The 21,285-nt window shown below is 32.4% G+C and overlaps 2 protein-coding genes across 2 annotated transcripts; one reads left to right on the top strand and one right to left on the bottom strand.

Moving 5' to 3' along the window:
* Nucleotides 1–57: 57 nt before the first annotated feature.
* Nucleotides 58–12,054, bottom strand: LOC108204845 (kinesin-like protein KIN-7D, mitochondrial). The gene is made up of 24 exons (XM_017374486.2): nucleotides 11,652–12,054; nucleotides 11,445–11,542; nucleotides 10,971–11,060; nucleotides 10,679–10,731; nucleotides 10,332–10,397; nucleotides 9,971–10,024; nucleotides 9,469–9,528; nucleotides 8,368–8,446; nucleotides 8,185–8,252; nucleotides 7,325–7,381; nucleotides 7,129–7,233; nucleotides 6,825–6,929; nucleotides 6,473–6,580; nucleotides 6,248–6,379; nucleotides 5,870–6,046; nucleotides 4,389–4,529; nucleotides 3,975–4,094; nucleotides 3,825–3,875; nucleotides 3,573–3,620; nucleotides 3,108–3,254; nucleotides 1,333–2,070; nucleotides 763–892; nucleotides 561–673; nucleotides 58–407 (listed from the first exon to the last, which is right to left on the bottom strand). The coding sequence occupies exons 1-23, from the start codon at nucleotides 11,966–11,968 to the stop codon at nucleotides 588–590; spliced, it is 3,030 nt and encodes a 1,009-aa protein (XP_017229975.1). The 5' UTR covers nucleotides 11,969–12,054; the 3' UTR covers nucleotides 58–407; nucleotides 561–587.
* Nucleotides 12,055–18,473: 6,419 nt separating this feature from the next.
* Nucleotides 18,474–19,589, top strand: LOC108208088 (uncharacterized). Its single transcript, XM_017378573.2, has one exon. It carries the CDS (start codon nucleotides 18,630–18,632, stop codon nucleotides 19,386–19,388), a length of 759 nt encoding a protein of 252 aa, XP_017234062.1. The 5' UTR covers nucleotides 18,474–18,629; the 3' UTR covers nucleotides 19,389–19,589.
* Nucleotides 19,590–21,285: the final 1,696 nt, after the last annotated feature.

Below are 21,285 nucleotides of genomic sequence, written 5' to 3' on the forward strand. Positions count from 1 at the left end.
CAAATAAAATTATCAGAAACCATTACGTCTGTGTTCCACTAATTTGTTACTGCAAAATTTGTAAACATGGAACAGAGATATGCATCCTTTAATTACATTGTTCAACAACAAAATCCTGTACAGCAATCAAAATTGGGAAACTATAGTTACTTCACATTTCTTATAGTTTATTTCTCTTTTTTCTCCTTTTCAATAATTCTAATTCTTCCACAAGCTGCTCAATGGCTTTTATAAACAAGGTAGCTTGTTTCAACTTCCGTTCCTTTCCAACTATTTACAGTCCATTGAGAGGAAATAAAGACAGGTCTCTGTTTACCATTAAATGGTAAGATACAGGTTCAACAATAAAAGAATAGCACCCACTCCAACGCGAAGATACAACAAGCAGTTGAGAAACGAAAAAAGTCCTGCAAGGTAATGTTATTGAATATTGAGTGATAAGGAAGATGTTATCTTTGGTCTGATTCAAGTGACGAGATTATTATATATACTAAAATTCTGCAAAAACATCATCATGATCTGTAAAAGAGAAACAAAAACTAAACGTGCGTGGTGCGTACCTTCATATGAGTTTGTTTAGTACACTATCATGAAGTAAAAGCAAAAATCCTATCTGAAATCTTTGTGCGACAAAGTGGACACTCGGAACATGCGAGGGAACATGTTTTACACACTGGTCAATGCTAGCAATAGTCAATACCAAGAAATTGATGCACCAATTCACAGAGGTTATTAAATCAAAGGGATGAAGGTAGAGCTTACAACAAAAATGGCGGCAAGGAAGAAGCATAGCTGCTGTTGTCGATTCAAAACATACTTTGCACACATGAGAATTTGCATCTCCATTAGGTAGGTGCATGAGCTCTTTTTCCTTCATCTCTTGCATTCGAGCCTAAGCAAAATACATAGTAAAATGCATAGACAGTCACAAAATCTCCTTCAAAAATATTATTTTAAATCCACTCAAAAAAATGACTGATTTTATAACCAAAGAATACTTGGTATAAGTTATACTGTTGACGAACAATTCTTGTTTTGAGAGAATTATCAAGGACTAAAAAAGATTTTGTACATCCCAGGTCCTTTAGATCTGTGACATGGTAAAAGGAAATGCTAGTACTTCCTAACAAAAACATGTATAATCATTGAATCTTTAATCTATAGATCATTAGTTTTAAAAGGGTTAAATATGATTTAGCAACAAAAACAAGTTGGAATGTGAATTGCCGTATATAGGTAACAAGACGAATTTCCCAAAAGATATTTGATTTTAAAATTGGTAAAAGAAAGAGCAACATAAATGGATATTATCAACTAAGATAAGCATCTTACTTTTAAACGAGCTACAAGTGGTTCTTCCTTCGGAATGTCTTGAACTCGATTGCTATTCAAAACTTGACTCCCTTTTAGGACTAAGTTGTCACTGTCACCATCATCAAATCTGTGGCCAGCATGTTCCAATCCATTTGTGTGCTTTTCATTATTATTCAAGTCATGGATGGGCCCCCTTTCTTTCTTTAACTGAGCTACTAGGACCCACATGTTCGCTAAATCGTTTTCTAAGGACGTCTCCCTTTTTCTGGCCTCTTCAACTTTTTTTCTATATTCATCTTCAACAACTTCCTTTTCAGCCAGAGCTGCTTCAAGGGAGGCCTCCCTTTGTTTTCTGGCATGCAATTCCATTTTCAAATCATCTAGGTCAAGATTCCACGAGCCAAAGTCATCATTAAACATTCCTGAAATTTCATTTGTTGGGCCAGAAAGCCGCCCACGACGACCTGGTTTTGTGCCATCGTTATACTTGCGGTTACCACCATTTCCCGCCTGTAAACCTGGGCCTCTGGAACTTATCAAATCTCGAGCACTCAACAATTCCTTTTCCAGTTTTGCATTCAGTAATGAAAGCTTGGTGACTTCACCAGCCAAATTCTTTAGTTCAACGGCAGCAGCAGAGGCCAGTTCTTTGGCATAAGAAGCTTCTTCAGATAGCTTTTGGTTCTGCACACGTAGTCCACTGTTTTCTTCTGATGTCCGAACATGTTCTACCTTCAATTTCTCATTCTCGATCTCCTGAAAAGAGAATAATTCAAATTAATTGATGGGCAAAACTACCACATCTGCCACATTATCACTGTTTCATTATAATAAATGCATATATACTATGATAAAAATAGAAAACAAAAACTGAAAGGCAAAAATGTAATGTACTGAATTGATGGTAAACTTTCCACCCAAAAAAGATTAATATCCATTAATTACAAGAACAGGAAAATTCTTAAGAGACTATTACAGACTCTAAAAATACGCCATATTCAGAAATAAAAATGTTAATCACAACATCTTTTATAGGTGATAAATTTATGTGACTAAAGATTGCTTGATCAGTTATGGTATCAGATAAGAGCCAGGATGAGCTAAGCAATTTCTAGGCATCACACACACATATATATATAGCAGAACCTTAGTGGTTCTATGGTTCTATTTTAAGGACTGGTTCTCTCTGCGCGACCCATATATATACATACATACATGCATGCATACATACATATACATACATACATATACATATATATATATATATATATATATATATATACATATATATATATATATATATATATATATATATATATATATATATATATATATATATATATATACGAGTCAAGTTCTATGGAGTACAAAAGAAATTGGAGTATTGGAGTACAAGATTCATAAAATATAATCTAGTCATTTGAATCTTAATTTTTTTTGTTCTACAATATTTGTAAACATCCTACAACCTGCAGATTATGTTTTACAACATAAACATTGTAATCAAAAGATTGAACAGTTACTTTTATAAATCGTAGGACATTATGTTCTGCAATATTGGTAGCATCGTAACAATATTACAAGACTACATTCGTCTCCAATTTATAGTAGATCATTGATCTGATAAATATGAACAGGTCAATTTATCCATCAGCATTAAAACTTATTCTTTTGCAGTATTCATAGAAAACAAACCCTAGTCACCTTGAAAAGCATCAGTAGCCAAAACACACAATACAAAAGGTGCGGAAAAACAATAAATAAGCAAACTTTGAATATCTCTATTAATTGACCTTGAATTTGATTTTCTTCCTTAAATCATCAGCATATTCTTCAGAGCCACGCTGCTCGAAAGATAGAAATGATTTGTCATTAGCACGTGCAGACAGCTTTTGTTGCAATAGACTTATTGTTTCCTTCAGTTCCTTGTTCTCTGCACACTGGACATTACAGAAAGAATTGCAAAAATAAAAAACTATATGCAGAATACATATTATGCTCCCTCATTCCACACAAAAATAGTGCTGTATCAACTATTATTAAAGAATATTATTTAATTCATTATTGAATATATCATTGAACTAAATTTAATGGCATCATTCGGCTTCAAGAGTATAAAGGGCCTGCTGCAGAACAGAGGGGTAGAAAGTCAAGATTGATTGATTACTGCTCTGAAAGAGCAAGCAATCTTTCAGCAGTTTTTACAGATCAAATAAGTTCTGGGTTTTAATATTTCTCAATGATAATTGGGTAGTTACCTTGTTCTCCAGCTGTTCTTGGAGAATACGATTGTCTGCTGACTTTATCTGTATACCAAGACAAGAGAGACTATAAGCATCTGATAAATAGAAAACAGTTTGAGTAGACAAAGTCACTTAATTATTCAGTTTATGTTTTAAAAGTTAAAAACGTCCAAGGAAAGTTAACCCAGAATAAAGATCATAGATGCCATAAAGAAATGGGCTTATAAGAATAAACAAAAATGGAGAAAATAAGTATATGTCAGTTACCTCAAGCTCAAACCCCTTTTCATTGCACTGGGCCAATAATCTAGTCACTGTCTGTTCAAACAGAAGGTATTATATTAATGTAAAGAAGTATAATCAGATAAATTTAAGGAATCCCAAATTTGAGAACGAAGACTTAGCAATTTAATTTACCTGCTGCATATCAACCAACGATGCATTTGTACCTGAAGATTCACCACTCTCCAACATCCGTCTTTCAAACACTCTCATTTGCCTAGTTTTTTCTTTAATTTCACGTTCTAACTCTTGAATCTGGAAAGGGAAGTAGTAATAGAAAGTAAGTCCAGTATTAACATGAAAAATGAAGCAAAGGCTCCCAGAGTCCAGAGAGACCAGCACACTGTTGGCAATACATCCAGATATTGGAAGGACTAAAAGGAAAATAGGCATCAAAAAGATAATATAGCTGATACATTAATCCTGAAAGTATTTGCTGTATACTTACATTCGTGTATCAACAATATCAAACACAAATTAATCCTCGCCATAAGGTTAGAACTTACTCTACAGATATATTTATAGTTGAGCTATATAGAGAAAATTTACTTGAGGTATTGAGTTCTCCGGATCATTTGCACATTGCTCTTTCAAACGCTTCAAGGTACTAGTGCTGAATGCAATTTCGCCAGCAAGCATTTTAGCTTGCTCAACAAGTAGGTCCATCTGATCTGACATTGTCATGCCACCCTATTAACATCACAATATGCAAAGAGTGTCAGATATAAATCAGAAATTACATCACCCAAAGAAGAGTGTCAAAATTCAGTACTAAAGCACAAGATAAAAAAAAACATTTTGGTCAGGGAGCAGCTGCAATAAAATGGTCAGATGAGTGCAAATTAACTCACTAACTGACCGCCAAGAGAAAATTTCCTAGGATACATTCGACATTGGCTTTCCTGTTCAGTCTTTTAAAAAGTACGATAGGATACAAATCAAAATTAAAGTGTCATGTAAATTCTATAAGACACTCTATAACAATGAGTACAAGACTGGCTAGCTTCCTATAGGATACCTTATTCTCAAGTACAACAGTTTGGGTAATAAACAGATTTGGAATAGAGAAATATCATAAGTTCACCTACTTTACTTTACACGGTCATTTTCTAGCCTACGGGAGACAGATCATTATTCCGCTTGCCTGAAAAACTTCAGTGTTTAATTTACCAGGGTTGTTCCCAAAGGGAAAGAATGGAGAATTGTTCTCATTCTCACCAACTATGAGCGAAGAATCATCAGGTAGAGTGTCCAATTTATGGACAGAATAACAATTAAGAGTAATAAGAAACCTAAAACAGTTCCAGCTTCTAGCATAAAGGAAGAATGTAATCCCAATATTAAATATCATATAGAGAGCTTCACAATAGTGATAGTGAGTGGGGATGACTTTTGCAGGATATTAGTCAATAAAAATGCTAATGTGGTTTTGGTGTTTAAGATAATATTATTATGATTAGCTTAATTAGCGAATTTATTGTTGTGAGCTATGAACGCTCGTAAAGATATTACACGTTATAGGTAATATATTATTAATTCTCTTATAAATTTTAACCACCTTTTTGGTGTGGGTGCTTTCCATCTATGTGATTCAAAAGTGCAAAACAACTGTTTTGCAGATATTTTATTATTTAAATGTTGTATTGTTCTGCAGCAGAAGTATAGTGTTCTCAGCGTTCCCTCACTAAACCCTGTTCTCCATAGAGCGCGACCCTAGACACACACACACACACACACATATAGAAAATGAAGGGACACCACTAAAGCCAAATGATGTATGTTTACTATTTAACAACAGGCAATTGTTAGCCTTTTCTCTGTAATTCCAATCCTGTGAGAAGATTCTTTTCATATTTAGCAAAAAAAAAAAAAAGATTCTTTTCATCTTATATTTGAAGATGAAATATATGTTCTGAGACACTATCACTATTCATAAAGTACAACTATTATAGTAGCTTGATAACAAAATGCAACAGCCAACAGCTATTCCCAAAAAAAAAAAGTCAACGTCAAAAGAAAACACAGCTTACATTGTCCTCAACAGATATACTCCTCTGATCACTGGATGTATCAGCCAAATCAGGAATTGCATTTTTTGAAGAAACAAGTATAAGCTTTGTTAGCCTTTGAATTCGGCTCATCAAAGCAGCCTTAGCTTCTTCCTCCTCTTCCAATCTTGACTGCATATTCACTTGTCCTTCCTCCAACTATAAAGCAAATGATGAACATAGCATCAGAAGCAAAACTCAGGAACAAGCCTTAAGAAAAGGCAAATTTAACAATGTAGCTGGAGAAATAAACTTTAATATATATGAACCAGCTGATTTGCATAGCAACATACCATGCCAAAACCACTAGCGTCATTCCAACCAAAAAGAAAAAGGAAATAAAGAATCGAAAAAGGAAACCTTTTGTTTTAGTGTCATAATTTCCTCTGGATGGATAACACCAAGCATTCCCTTCCTAAATTGATCCAATTCTTCTTTAAGGACAGATATCTCTTTTTGGTACTTCTTGATCAAAGATTTTTCATCAATTATCTAAAGAAAAAAAAAAGTTTCAGTGAAATAGCGGGGAGAAACCATTGTACTTTATTGGTATTTGACATAACAGATGTCAGTGCGGCTGCAAACCTTATTCCGCGAGGCATTGATTTCCACACGCTTCGCCCTGCTCGCAAATTTTAATGTATTATGAGTTTCCTCCGAATTGCTTGATGCAGGAGTAATAGTGCATATAAGCTGTAAATAAAGGTCGCGTGAGACACATATACAATTTTCCCTGTCCAGATTTTGCTTCATATGAAGGGCATAAAAGGAAAGGAAATGAAGTTGAATTTAAATATCGACTAACAGACTCTGCTGAATATAAAACATAACTATAAGTATTTACAAATATATATATATATATATATATATATATAATCAAAAGCATATTATTTTAAAGTGTTATTAGCAATTAATAGTATATTCTTCTTAAACATACCGAAACATGCCCATGCCCACCAAGTGAAGATTGAAGCAAGCGAGTAAGCTTAGAATCACGATATGGAACATGAGATGCCTTTCCCTCACTCAGTTTCCCAATCACCTTCAATTTGAATTTAAATTTGATGTTAAATATACAACTGAGACAATGTTACACTGTAGCAAAATCATTCAATGCATGATACAAACTGACATGACAGAATAATTTGCAAATATTTCAACACCAGGTCTAAAACACATGTAGAAGCTCACAATAAGAGTTCGCATACAAATTCAACCAACTATAATCTTTTAAAGCTTACAGTTCCAAGAGTCAAAAGACTTTTGTTTATGTAGGAACCCTCCTTTCTCCTGAGTCCAGTGGTTTCTGTTTTTGAGCTCTCCGAACCAGCAAGATCTATCAAATTCTAAAACAAATAGATGAGAAAGATGTTAACATACAAGATAATTGAGATAATCTATTCTACTAATGGAAGAGAATAAAGACTTTAAACTTACAAGTTGAGAAAATATCACACCATCATATTCATCACCATGGGCGCTGCTCTCAATCATCTACAGAACAGGCTGAGAATTAGAGTCTGTATAAAGAATTAAGGTACAAAGAATTTGTTTTACTATAGATGATTTTGTATGCATAAAATTTAAAAAATAATCTGCATCTAATAAAAAAAAGTATACAACTGAAATTAGAGGGGTGTATTCGATTGGGATTTTAATGGATTGTTTTTAATCTATGGATTTTAATGGATTATATGTTATTTTGATTTTAAAGCATAATTTAAAATCCTAATTGAATGCCACCAGATTTTGTAGCATAATTTAAAATCCCAATTGAATACCTCAAGATTTTAACGGATTTCAAACAATCCCAATCGAATACCCTCGGATTTCATAAATGAAAAAAAAAATCCTTTAAAATCCTAATCCAATACACCCCAATAAATTAGAAATACAGATTTCTAGGTAGGCGTAAATGTTACACAATCAACAGAAGAGCTGTAACACTTACCGAGGTTTAGAATACATTTTTTGCAAGGAAAGATAAGAGGTATAATCCAAAGCAACTATCTTGTGATAAATCTTAACTTCAAGAATTTCGAAAGTCCTAAAAAAGTTGTGGTCTACATGCAGGTTCTTCATTCTTATCGATATACTAATCCATTAAGTTTAGAATGAAAAAGCACGTGTAATTATTCTCAAGGTAATATAACATAATCACCCAAAAAATTCATATAAATGTAAAAACCTAACTGTAAAGATATTTTTAAAGTCCGCACATGTAAGAACACAGTATATATTAGTACAAATTTACAATGTAATTATAAGTATATAAAATCAGAATGAGAACTGCATACCAGAGTAAATATCGTGTGACTGCGGCTACTAAATAGATTAAAATTGTTTGAGCCAACATGTCGGTGCTCTGCCATTGAATCAAATCGGGTTGAATTAGTGTATCTAGACAAAGATAAAGTACAAAAACACTTCTTTCTGAAATATATGTATCATATATGTATATAGGCAAACTCTTTTGTTACCTTCTCCAGCAGCAAGAAAAGAAAGTGCATGCCCAGGCGACAATACAACTTCTTCCTTTATACCCTCAACATAAGTACCCTATTGACATATCACACTAACACCATATTAACGACCATAGTAAACGTGAAGTCATAAATTCAAGTTAAATAGCAAAACTTCTGCAAATGGAGAATGTTGGTCATAATATAGGTCGTTTGGTTCGAGCTTTTCAGGTATCAAGTATGGGTTTTCTTCATACCCATACCTGATGTTTGGTTGATAAAAAAGTATTTTGAAACCCATAACTGAAACCCACAAGTTATGAGTTTTCAATACCCAAGTGGAGAGGTGGGTTTCATGCATGGGTATGAGGAATCAAAGTTTAATCTTTTTATTTCATCTTTATTTATACAATTACATATAATTTTTATACAAAAGTAAATCAACAGCTCAAAGATATATAAACATCTTAATTAAAATACTATTTAAAATTAATTATTTAAAAATCTTTCTAAACAAACATATTCATTCCACCACTCCACCAAACACATGATATCAAAAATGATACCTCAACCCCAAACCATACTAATTCGATTCCTGATTCCAACCCATACCACCTCTCAAACCATACAACCATAAAAAGGGAATCATGTGTGAAAAGATTACAGTACAAGCTGATTGCATGACTTGTTAACTGCAGATTTTGGTTTACAAAAAGAAATTGCGGAGTCTTTATGATTTGTGTGCGGATATACATATAACATACTGAATAGAATTTGATTGCATAGAGTCCTCTAGGTTATATCAGTTCTCCTTTTCTTCCTCTTATTGAATACTAATCATTAACACGAAAACTTACTTTATTCATATATATGGACTCATAATCCACGATGTGATGTTAACCTTGCAAAACAGTAAATACTATCTTCTATATTGTAGTGGCATGGATACCCTTTAAAGAATAAAGTTTCGTGCTTCAAAATCGGTGTATAAACATAATTGCCCAATACAATAAATGTGAGGGAAGGCTGAGAAGAAATATATGTATATAAAGAAAATTGAAGGAACATGTAAATTAATTGAATCAAAGATCAGAACTAGCAGTGGGTGATTATAAGGACCTGTGCATCTTCGCGGACACGCAAGTTTTGCCCAGTTGGATCAAGCAAGTCATTTATCACCTGAAATTTAAACAATAAGTAGGAAAACTGAATCAATACAATTATGTCAGGATGAAGACCAAAGTTTATATAGTGGATAAGCGACCCATTATTATTTATATAAGTATAATACCATGTACTTGGCACAGGCTCTATGAGATGCTTGCATGCTTATAGATGCATTTAAACTTAACCAACTATGTGAAGTGGGCTGTTTATGGGCTCAGATAAACCCGAACCGACACATAATGGTTCATAATGGGTTTTCAATTTCAGGTTTGGTTGTTATTAAAGCAGAACTGCGCCGACAAATTATCATTTCTATATGCCAAGTAGAATTCAGGTTTAGCCAAGCCACTCTTCTACAATACTTCATTGGTATTTGCTTCACGGGGCTCACATTGCAAAAAAATTAAATATGAACTTTCCACAATTATAAAATTAGAGAAATGGGACAACTGACCTCATTATAGATTTCAAGATATGATACACGAAGTAAGAACTCCCGTCCTGGTGTCTGGAGAAATAACAAAATTAGCAATCCTTGTAATTTGCAGTTAACTACAAATGAGTTATCTTATATGTGACTGAAATTGTTTTAACAAAAATAAAATGAAAAAGAGTGCTTCCACATCCATACAACATACTTATATCCACAAAATATTAATTTACTTCAACATATTTCGTACCGAATTTCAGAAACTTCAAACTTTTTTTCTAATCTAAATGATGTGTGCTTGAGTAGTACCCATGAATACTATCCACAAAAACATGCACCAAAAAGATACATATGTAGCGTGGTCTTATTTTTCAAGTATACTTACATCTTGAATCATAGTGAAGACATCCTTAATTGCCAAAGGTACTATACCTGGAGAATTCTGGTCTCCCTGTAAAGAAAAACGATATCAAAGATTAAATTTACAAATATATGTACAAAATGTGATGACAAATCATGAGTCTATCGCATTATCATAAATAACTTTTGTGTTATAGCAGTTACTTAGTCTTGCCTATATAAATTATGCTTATGTGTCAAAATAATATGAATCTTGTACCCGGAAAAAGGTCGAACCAGGAAGTAAATGCTATAAAGCTGTTTTCTATGTATCCTGTAATATTCTGTTCTTTAAGAAAAGACAATGTATCGCAGGCAAAGAATATTCCTTACATGCATCGTGTGGGTCTTCCCACTGCTTGTGACACCATAAGCAAATACAGTTCCTGTACAATCAAACATATATTACACCAAAAAACTGACATGTATATATACTTTTTAATTTATTCAGAGAAAGCTATTGTAACAAAATTAACTACATTTCCAGCTATAAACTAATGAATGAATACAGCAATAAATCGAACATATCCACAGTCACTGGTATTCTACTAGTACTTGTAGTTGATGTTTTATTCCATATTGCAACATATAAAACAAAAAGCTCGGTATAGTGTAAAGTGCTTACCATTGATACCTTCCATAGCATTTTTAATTACAGCTTTTGCGGCTACATCGTAAACATCCTGAGTAGCAGTGTTGGGTCCAAAAACTCTATCTGCCATGGCATAAATAATTATACTAATATAGAATTATGAATTCCATGTTTTGTCGAGGCTTAATGCTCTCATTATCTAAAGCTAAAACAGTATTGACATTAAAGCATCTTTCCCTAGTCTCATCATTAGTAACAGAAACTCGTCAAACTACGTATAAATATACAATAACCCATTGTTTGACAACCATAACAGGAATACACAAAAAGGAAGATTTAGGATAATTAATTATACAATGCAGCGTTGCGACTTCCACTTAGAATAACCAAAAAACTAAATTTATAATGCACGCATTAATAAATTTAATCTGAAACATTGATTAGATTAAACCTGTTTCCATCTAGCCTCATTATTAGCAAAGTAGATTAAATAGTTGAGTATTGTACCAAATGCATAAGAAGTCATCGGATTATACTCATTCCGAACAAGCTTATCGCCATCAGGATACCAGGCAATATCATCGCCTTTCTGATACTCCCGATCACTACAACCAAAAATTCAACATTCAAGCCCCGAAACATAAATCTAGGTCAGATTACACAAAAATTCAAATTTAAAAAAAAAAACAATTGAATCACAGAAATCACCAATACCTCAACGGCCGAAACCTAATCGTAACTGATATACTATCACCACCAGATCTCTCCGAATCGACTGGCTCTACGAACTCATCACTCGCCGGAAAATCAACCGGCGCATAGATTCCGAATCCTTTAGAGTAAGCAGCTGAAGTGACAGATCTGGAAGCATTATCGGAGTTATAAAACGACGTCGTTGATGAAGAAGATGAGCGCGGCATCAGCTTTCCGTTAATGAAGGAGGAGGAAGTAGACGGCGACGGCGACGACGGCTTGCGGTGGGTAAACGGCGAGCTGCTTCGTCCTCTTGATGATGAAGAAGAAGCTGCCATTAAATTTCTGTATATAATGTGAGCTAATCACATGGACTCAAGAAGATGCTAGTGTGTGTATTTTCCGGCTGTATTTGAATTTTAGTCAACATTTGTGTTTCTTGTTGAATTTTACCTCGAGTAAAAACTGCTTAATTTACCGCGGGATTTTTGAAATGCTGAGATTTGTTTAAGGTAAGGTTACATGCCGCTGTTCAAAGAGCCGTCTATTTTCCGGTCGGATCCGAGAATAAAAAATTTGTCATCTGTCCTACTAGAAAAAAAAATTATGGGCAGGCAAATCTTATTCAATAATTTTTTTTATTTGAACCAGAACTCCTTTCTACTAACTTTTCTGTGTTGATAAAATAAGCAAACGATCAGAAAATATAAGAAATTTAAGAAATTATTAATTGTTTAATATAATGTGTGAGCAAGATCTAACTAGATGTACATATTATTACAGGATCTATGTCCAATGCAAATGTTTACAAATCCGGAGATGCGGTTAACAAATTATTTGACCCTAGAAAATGGTTTTTAAGCGCGTATGAGTCTGTAAGAAAAAAATACTGCGTAGACAAAATATGTCGGGTGGTTTCATGACGTAATTGAGTAAATAGAATTTAGTTGAGTTGTTGAGTTTGCAATCCTTATAAGTACGGATTTATGTGCCGAATGATAAGTAGATGTGACTTTTGTTAAAGTGGATACTTCAATTACGTGACGGAGAGAAATTGGGATCGACACGCAATTGACTTGGTCAGTTATAATTTGTCTACTTTAATCACATAATTCGTAATTTTTTGTACACAACTCTTTGCACATTTTTATTGATAAGTCTTCAACATTTCTTAGAATAAGAGACGTTAAACTATGATTTATTAGAAAAGATTGTCGAGGATGAAAAGTGATGAGCCTTGTAATGTGGATGAGAAGTTTAAATTATATGCTGAATTGATGCATTTTTTATATAAAAAAAATGTTTAGTTTTGTTATTGAGTGATGATGAGTTAGTGCATGCTAGTTAATAATGATCTTGTGTTTGTGTAATCATTTATTACTTATGTCCTCCTTAGTAAATATTTACATGCGACCCAAACTCTTTTCCAGTTATATATAATGTGCTTTTGGGTATAATTAAAATAAATCTTACAACTTCTTAAATATGAGAGTCGTTATAAATTAAATAAGGTAAGTTAAACACTAAATAATTATCAGAGAAGATAATATTAGTGGATTAGAAAGTAAAAGTATCACTTTTCTACTTTCATTTTGTTGCACATCAAATATTCTGAAAAAAAAATTTATTAATATATAATTTATGTGCACCAACATATGATCGTCCAAAGTAAGAATTTGACATATACCGGACATCGATATATCCAATATCCGTAATTTTGAATTATTTAATAAAAATAATCCAATATCAATTGTATCATTAAAATATCTTAATATAAGCTTGATTTCATATCAATGTCTTTTAGTTGGACAATAGTGGATCATGTCAACAAGTTCCTAAGAAATTCATAATTAATTCATGTAGTATTTGCAAAATACACGAGAGCATCACATGAGATCGATAAATGCACTATACTATCGTATAGCTTTTAAACATTTGGGATTAAATAGTTGGAATTAAGTAGTGATTATAAGTATAAGCATTCTATTAATAAGCTATCTATTATAAGTAATTTTTTTGGTATTTTCAATAATGTTATTTATATAAAGGTCTGTATATATGGAGTTTCGTAGTATATCATTATGTTATAACCCTGATTTTAATGATGATGAATGTGTCCGAGACTATAACTAGAAGATAATGATTTTGTAACTAATGAATATAATCTATTCATTTGTTCCAAGAGTAAAACTAAATGAATAAGTATCACTTCGTTTCTAATCCTTATCTACAATCATGCTGAGTATTACTTCATTTCTAATCCTTATCTACAAGCATGTTGTCTTAACATTAACAAAATTTTTACAATCCTTATCTAAATCAAATATAAGTTGTTATCTTGCTAACGTTTTAATTTAAATTTCTAAACAAACTAGTTTTCTATCTGGACTAGAATTTGAGTTTCTAGCAAACTTATTCAAATAATTGTTGTTATCATTCTCACCATTTTATTCGTATTTTCAACAAATATATTTCTACAAGTGATATAAATACTTAACTTGATTCAACAGAAACTCAAGTTGGCAATTCACTCTACAATTCATCTTCTACACGGTCATATTTATTCAATTAGAAGATTCATTCTTGGAGTTGTAAAAACTTATCCTTTTAATTACTTGTGTCGGGTTGTGACAATTAGACAGGATTACAAATCATAAGCCAAGGTAGTCAGTGGGCTGAATAGCAGGTTCCTAAGAGACAGTCGTATCGGGGGAAGGCTCTTCCAGGTGACTTTAAATTTGTTATCGCAAAAACAGTAAACTTTATATTATTGTGATAATAATATAATATATGTGCTAGTTGGCATAAGGACTTGGATGTAGGTCATATACAAGAAATAAGGGCCTAACCAAGTGAAAATTCTTGGGTTCTCGTATATACAAATTCTATTATTTTCATCTTACCTAGGATTCTCTCGAAAGCAAAGGAATTCGAAATAGAACTAAAATGATAATTTTAGTTTATAATTCGATTTTTTGATAAATGAATATATCCGAATTATCAGAATTTTTTTTTTAAATTTTTTGTCTTTACATTTCTGCTAATTATTCACTGTTAGTAAATTGAGACAGCACAACACACAAAAGAGCCCGTCTCATTGTTGACTGAGATAGACTCATGTATATGATAGATTAGTTATTGTGCATAGTTAAATTTCACATTATAAATTTTGTCATAGATTGCATATAAAGCGTGATTCTAATATAAAATACTGTGTGATATATATATTATGAATAATCTAACAATTAAACTTTGAACAAAAAAGTTGATTTTCGGAACAGCTACTACAGTGGAATAATTCTGAATAATCATCATTTAGTTATAAAATCATGTTGGAATATTACATAATTTTCAATGATTTTTAAACTGAAATATTGTATAATTTTGTTTTTTATTTACTAATTGAAATTTATAATATACTTTATAAAAAATATATAATATATATATAATGTATATATTTAGAGTGGCGTACTAAGATATATTATGAAGTGTTATGTGTGTGTGTGTAATAACGAAAATAATGATTATATTTATGTATAACTTTAAAGTGAAAAACAAAAAAGGCGGTAGTTTTGCCGCTACTACATTTTCATCTGGCTTTGTGCCAATCTTAAGCTCTGTATATATTTTCATTTTAGTATATTCTTATTTTAATTATTCATTTTAAATTTTATAAAAAATTCTTAATATTTATAAAATTAAAATAATCAATTAATTGATACACTTTATTGATAATAATTTAATATTAATAATCATATTATTATAATTAATATCATCAATAATATAAGATATAATGTTATACAAGATACATTTGAAAATATTACTTTGAAAGTACATCTGTATAGTTGGATCATCAAAAATAATTAAAAAAATATTTTATTAATCGGATAAGAATCTCATTTTCAATATTAGCATTTTTACTAAATTTATTTTAAAAAACCATGCAAGATAAATTTAAATTATTTTTATTTTTAGGATGACAAGATTTTTTACCGCTCACCCAATATATATGATGCTCTTTTTTTAGTCGGTCTAATATTTTGTTCCTTTTTCAAATACTTTAAAATTTAAAAACTTATAACCGAGCCCTCATATTAAAATGGGGGGAATTAATAGTATTTTTATTTTCTACTATTTTTTTAGGAGGAGTTTTTACTATCTTTAAAATTTCTTTTTTTAATTTTTTACTTTTAACTATTCCAAAATTAAAATTCTAAATTTTATTATATAAAATTCATATACCATCATATATATTATTTAATCAATTTGTTAAGCACCTTAAGTTCTTGTAAAATTAATTTACATTAATATTAAGTCTTCAAAATTTATTATATTTATATTTTAATTATTTTTATCTTTATAATTTAATATTTTTTGGGGGTTTGTTTTTTGGGTATTTGTTTTGATACCGTGTCACGGGAAAAAAAAAAGTCCTCCTAATTTTTGGTTTCAATTGACAAAAATGTTGCATACTACGGTAACGTTTGATAAAAGTGTTACAATTGGCATCAAGTTTTTTAAATCTCTTACAAATCTACCAAGCGGGCAACACTTTTCACTTTTATGTAACATTTTCAAAAAGTATTACAAAAGGTAGCTGTTTTTTGGCCTATAGCAACATTTTTTGCAACATTATTGACTTTTGCCGTTGCAATAGGCCAAATATGGTGTAGTGGAAGGTTCTTCCAGGTGGCTTTAAATTTGTTATCGCAAAAACAGTAAACTTTATATTATTGTGATAATAATATAATATATGTGCTAGTTGGCATAAGGACTTGGATGTAGGTCATATACAAGAAATAGGGGCCTAACCAAGTGAAAATTCTTGGGTTCTCGTATATACAAATTCTCTTGTTTTCATCTTACCTAGGATTCTCTCGAAAGCAAAGGAATTCGAAATAGAACTAAAATGATAATTTTAGTTTATAATTCGATTTTTTGATAAATGAATATATCCGGATTATCAGAATTTTTTTTTAAAATTTTTTGTCTTTACATTTCTGCTAATTATTCACTGTTAGTAAATTGAGACATCACAACACACAAAAGAGCCCGTCTCATTGTTGACTGAGATAGACTCATGTATATGATAGATTAGTTATTGTGCATAGTTAAATTTCACATTATAAATTTTGTCATAGATTGCATATAAAGCGTGATTCTAATATAAAATACTATGTGATATATATATTATGAATAATCTAACAATTAAACTTTGAACAAAAAAGTTGATTTTCGGAACAGCTACTACAATGGAATAATTCTGCATAATCATCATTTAGTTATAAAATCATGTTGGAATATTACATAATTTTCAATGATTTTTAAACTAAAAAATTGTATAATTTTATTTTTGATTTACTAATTGAAATTTATAATATACTTTATAAAAAAATATATAATATATATAATGTATATATTTAGAGTGGCGTACTAAGATATATTACGAAGTGTTATGTGTGTGTGTGTAATAACGAAAATAATGATTATATTTATGTAAACATGACTCATCATCAAGCATGGGAGTATTGGCATGTAAAATGTTTTGTTCAGAGCATTACGTAGAGCCTCGTGGTATCTAGAAACAGTCGAAGGTAACGTTATGTTTACAACAATCCGAATTGCAATTGTAAAACAATATATGTAAGTGGATGTTTTTTGGAATCCAATTGTATGGTGCTCATTAATCGTCTCTGCAGCGGTACAAATTATTGAGATTTTAGAGTTTTTTAGGTGATATGTAATCCACAAGTAAAGATCTTAAATGTATCATGTGGTCTCATGTTGAAAGAGATGGTAATTTAGTTGCTCATTATCTTGCAAAAATTGGGGCTCTATATTAAATTTTCAATGATTCGCTTTTAAATTTCTGATCAATAGTTGGTTGTTTGATTATTTTGATGATGGATAATTGGATATGGACAGTATATGGTCTGAGATTCAATTTGATTACTCATACTTAAAGATTGGACGTCACTAGGACTGAGCATTCGGTCGGTTCGGTCCATAACCAGACTGAAGCGTAAGAACCGAAAACTGAATTTCTAAATTTTTCCGGACCGAAATTATCATATGGACCGAACTGGAACGGAACCGAATTATTTCGGTTCGGTTCTTTCCTTTGGGACCGAAATTTTTTTATCAAAAAAATGAAAAAACTAATAAAGCCAAAATCACAAACATATTCTTGCTAATCGCATCCAGGCATAGGCTTTAGCATGGTATTGTTTCAAACTTAAGCTCAAATATGAAGTAAACTCAGGCTACAGTGGTTGACTCAGAGAGATCTAGAGAGAGAGTGAAACATAGTGAGATTTGTAAAAAAGAGAAGGTCGGGTTGGTGTTGTTGTGAGCTGCCACTGGGAATAATTGTCGGCATTATTTGTGAATCTGATAGCAAAACTAGAGTTTAGGAAAGGGGGCGGGTGAATGCGTCTGACCATGTGGGAGTCGAAAGATATTATTATGACATTATAGAAAAGATAAGATGTAAATAACAATAATTTAAAAAAAAATGTAAATAACAATAAATAACAAACTAATATATATTATATTTAAATAAATTAATATAAATAGTTCGGTCTATTCGGTCCGGAACCGAATTTTTTTTAAAAAACCGGACCGAACCGAAATTTAATTCGCTAAATAATCGCGATTTTTAAAACAGATGTTCAGAGTTTTTAAACCGGACCTATGGTTGTGGAGCGAAGGGAATCAAAACTATTAATTAAAGCGATAAATAAGAAAGTAATTGGGGACCGCATATTCTCCGAGCATTTCGCGTGGAGAAGATCTCTTTGGGAGCAAGTAAAGCAAGCCACGTCTTTCACCCAATAGAATCGCTGGAAACGGACATGTCAGCCATCTCATTTCTTCTCCAAGTAAAAATCAACCACTACTAATAATCCTCTCGCAACACGCTCATTAACTTATCCATTTTCCTAAAATTCATCCAACTGTTATCATTTGAGCGAAACGAAAAACCAAAACTATTCAAAAATGGCGAATAAATCTGCTGTGAGTTATGTGATCAGTGATGAACAAGATGGATTTGTAGCCGTTGATTTCGACTTGTTCGACGGTCACGATGACGAGATTCGCGACTGGGAGATCGTAGATGATTGCTCTTCGATCGCTGAGAAGAGTGATGACGATGTGGCTTTTACTGGTTCCGGACGGTCTGACGTGGCGTCGGAGTGTTCGTCCGATGAAATTACTGTTCAAGATTTGAAGTCGCTCCCGGAGTATTCGCCGGAGATGTTCGCCAGTCAACGTCAGTCAATCACCGGTGATGGTGACGTCGTCGAGTATGTACCAGGCGGTGAAGTGGAAGAAGAAGAAGAAGACGATAATTTGTGTGAAAACGGGGAAGATTTACACGAGTTATTCGCCAGCGAAGATTCGAAGCCTGTGGCGGATATCATCGTCGGTGATCGAGATTTGGACTCCGTCGAGTCGATTCAGGAGATGATCATCCGTGAACGTCGGTTGAATTATGAATTGCCTTTGATCCAACCGTACCGTGATTATGATTACGAGTATGATTACGAGAGGCAGGAAGAAGAAGTTGATTATGATCTGGATGATGAATTGGTCCCGTACAGTGCTAAAGTCAAATTAGGGCGTGAAAGAATGAGGAAATTGGGGAAAAGGTCATGTAGCAAGTTAGTGAAGTCGAAAAGGTTGACTTATAATTACAACAAGGCTGGCTGTCTCCGGGGAAAGCATGGGCTCGGATTGAAGCACAGTTTGATTTGAAGGAAGGTTCTGCATTAATGTGGTTCGCTTTCTCGACATGGTGATCTTGTTTAGTTTATGTATCTAGTAGTTTAGAGTAACTAATTTCTGAATTATGCGTCATTGTTGGTTTCAATTTCAGCGTACATATCATTGTTGGTTTCAATTTCAGCGTACATATGAATCACTGATGTTTGTCTAATGCATTTCTATTTCGGTGTACATATGGATCACTCATGGTTGTCTAATGCATTTCGGTTTTAAGTCCAGTTGGTACTTACTTAATAAATTTGCCGAGGGCAAAAACAGGAACTACTTATTGTGTAGATTTAACGGAGTGTTAATTATGTTATCTTTTTTTTTGAAGATCATTAGGGCACCATGGTCAAATATATCTATAGAGTAAAATAACCCTTTCTCATACCTGCGGCTGCGATACATGTTGAACCTATACTTTGTCACTCTAGTCTAGTCACAGAGCTTTATATGAGAAGGGATTATCATGAGTTAATTTCAGGTTTCTTGTTTCACTATGACTTACTCTTAGTGCTGTATACATTTTATTTATGGCATTGGATGTTGGAAGTTAGAAAATAGTCATGTATTATCATGTTTCAGATTTTGATTCGAGTCCAGTGAACAGTTTCAAACGAGAGTGTATTTCATTTAAGGGTGAAGACCATCATCTCTTTTTCCCTGTAACCCCAAGAAGCATTTGTAACTTGTGTGATCTGTCTGGTAGTGGCTCTGTGAACTGTTTGGTAGTGGTCTCAGACGTGTTCTTAATTCTGTAATGATTTGTTTTGCCCTCTTTGTGCAAATAGATTAAATTGGTTTCAGTTTTTTGCTTATTGACCTCGAGCCTTATCTTATTAAAACTAGTTGATAATTTTCTGTTTAAACTGTAGCTCATTACGTATTGATACGAGTTGATTTAAACTAAGAGTCGATTTCCAAAGAAACTGTATCAAATATGTTCTGTACTTGCTCGTTCCCAATGAAATTGGTCTCAATCAGACCCAATTACAAACCGAGTTCCTACAAATTCCAACTTGGTTGGGTCAAGATATATAGCTTCATCTTACTGAACTTATGCCGTTCTGAATTAAGATAATTAAAATTTAAATCAATCTTGAACTTTAATTGTTTGCAAAAACTTGGATTGTTTGGAACCTAGCCCCTGCAAAATGTTCATTCTGTGCAAACAATCTTATGATGATGACAGTGAGGCTGGTTGTTTCCGTGGAACGCATGGACTCAGAATGAAAACACAATTTGGTGTTGAAAAGGCTGCCCGGTCTTTGGTTTCTGGACTTGATATAGTTTTTAGTATTAGTTTATGAATTCCTTATTAATTGATGGCTCGAGTAGGTTAGTCTAAAATAGGGTTAATAATCAAGTGAGTCATTCAAGTGGACTCAATGTATCAAGTTGGTCACTAAAATGAAAACGATATCTAACAGGTCATTGAAGTCGGTAATATGTACATTTGAATAATTTTACCAAACACGATTTAACAACAGCTGATGACTTATCTATTATAATCTGACGTGGCACACATCATTAATATATCTTTTGCCATGTATATATATTTCAGCAAAGAAAAATCTTAATCTTAATATATAATAAAATCACACCCATGAATGGCAGACCTAAACAAAGAAGATATATGCTACTTAATTTTAGGGCCTCATCAATATATGACTAAATAAACTGGCATACATGATACTAACATGCATCATGATTAAATGGCCACTTAAAGCCTGCAAAATCTTAACTTCTCGCTTAACATCCTCAACAGCAACAGGTTGGACCATTTGCCAGAAAATGAAAGATAGTCTTTATATGTGATGGTATTAGTTTTTTCTGCTATTTTCTATGCACGACGAAGTTGTTTTTTGCAGGAAAAAGCCAAATC

This window comes from Daucus carota, chromosome 1 (genome assembly GCF_001625215.2).
Source record: "Daucus carota subsp. sativus chromosome 1, DH1 v3.0, whole genome shotgun sequence".
Taxonomy (NCBI): domain Eukaryota; kingdom Viridiplantae; phylum Streptophyta; class Magnoliopsida; order Apiales; family Apiaceae; genus Daucus; species Daucus carota.

Coding starts and splice junctions, on each gene's coding strand:
- LOC108204845 (XM_017374486.2), bottom strand. CDS start 11,968: ATGGCAGCTTCTTCTTCATCATCAAGAGGACGAAGCAGCTCGCCGTTT. Junction 3,621..3,824: donor AAAAGGGGTTTGAGCTTGAG/GTAACTGACATA, acceptor CTTGGTATACAG/ATAAAGTCAGCAGACAATCG. Junction 674..762: donor TCCTTGCCGCCATTTTTGTT/GTAAGCTCTACC, acceptor AGCATTGACCAG/TGTGTAAAACATGTTCCCTC.
- LOC108208088 (XM_017378573.2), top strand. CDS start 18,630: ATGGCGAATAAATCTGCTGTGAGTTATGTGATCAGTGATGAACAAGAT.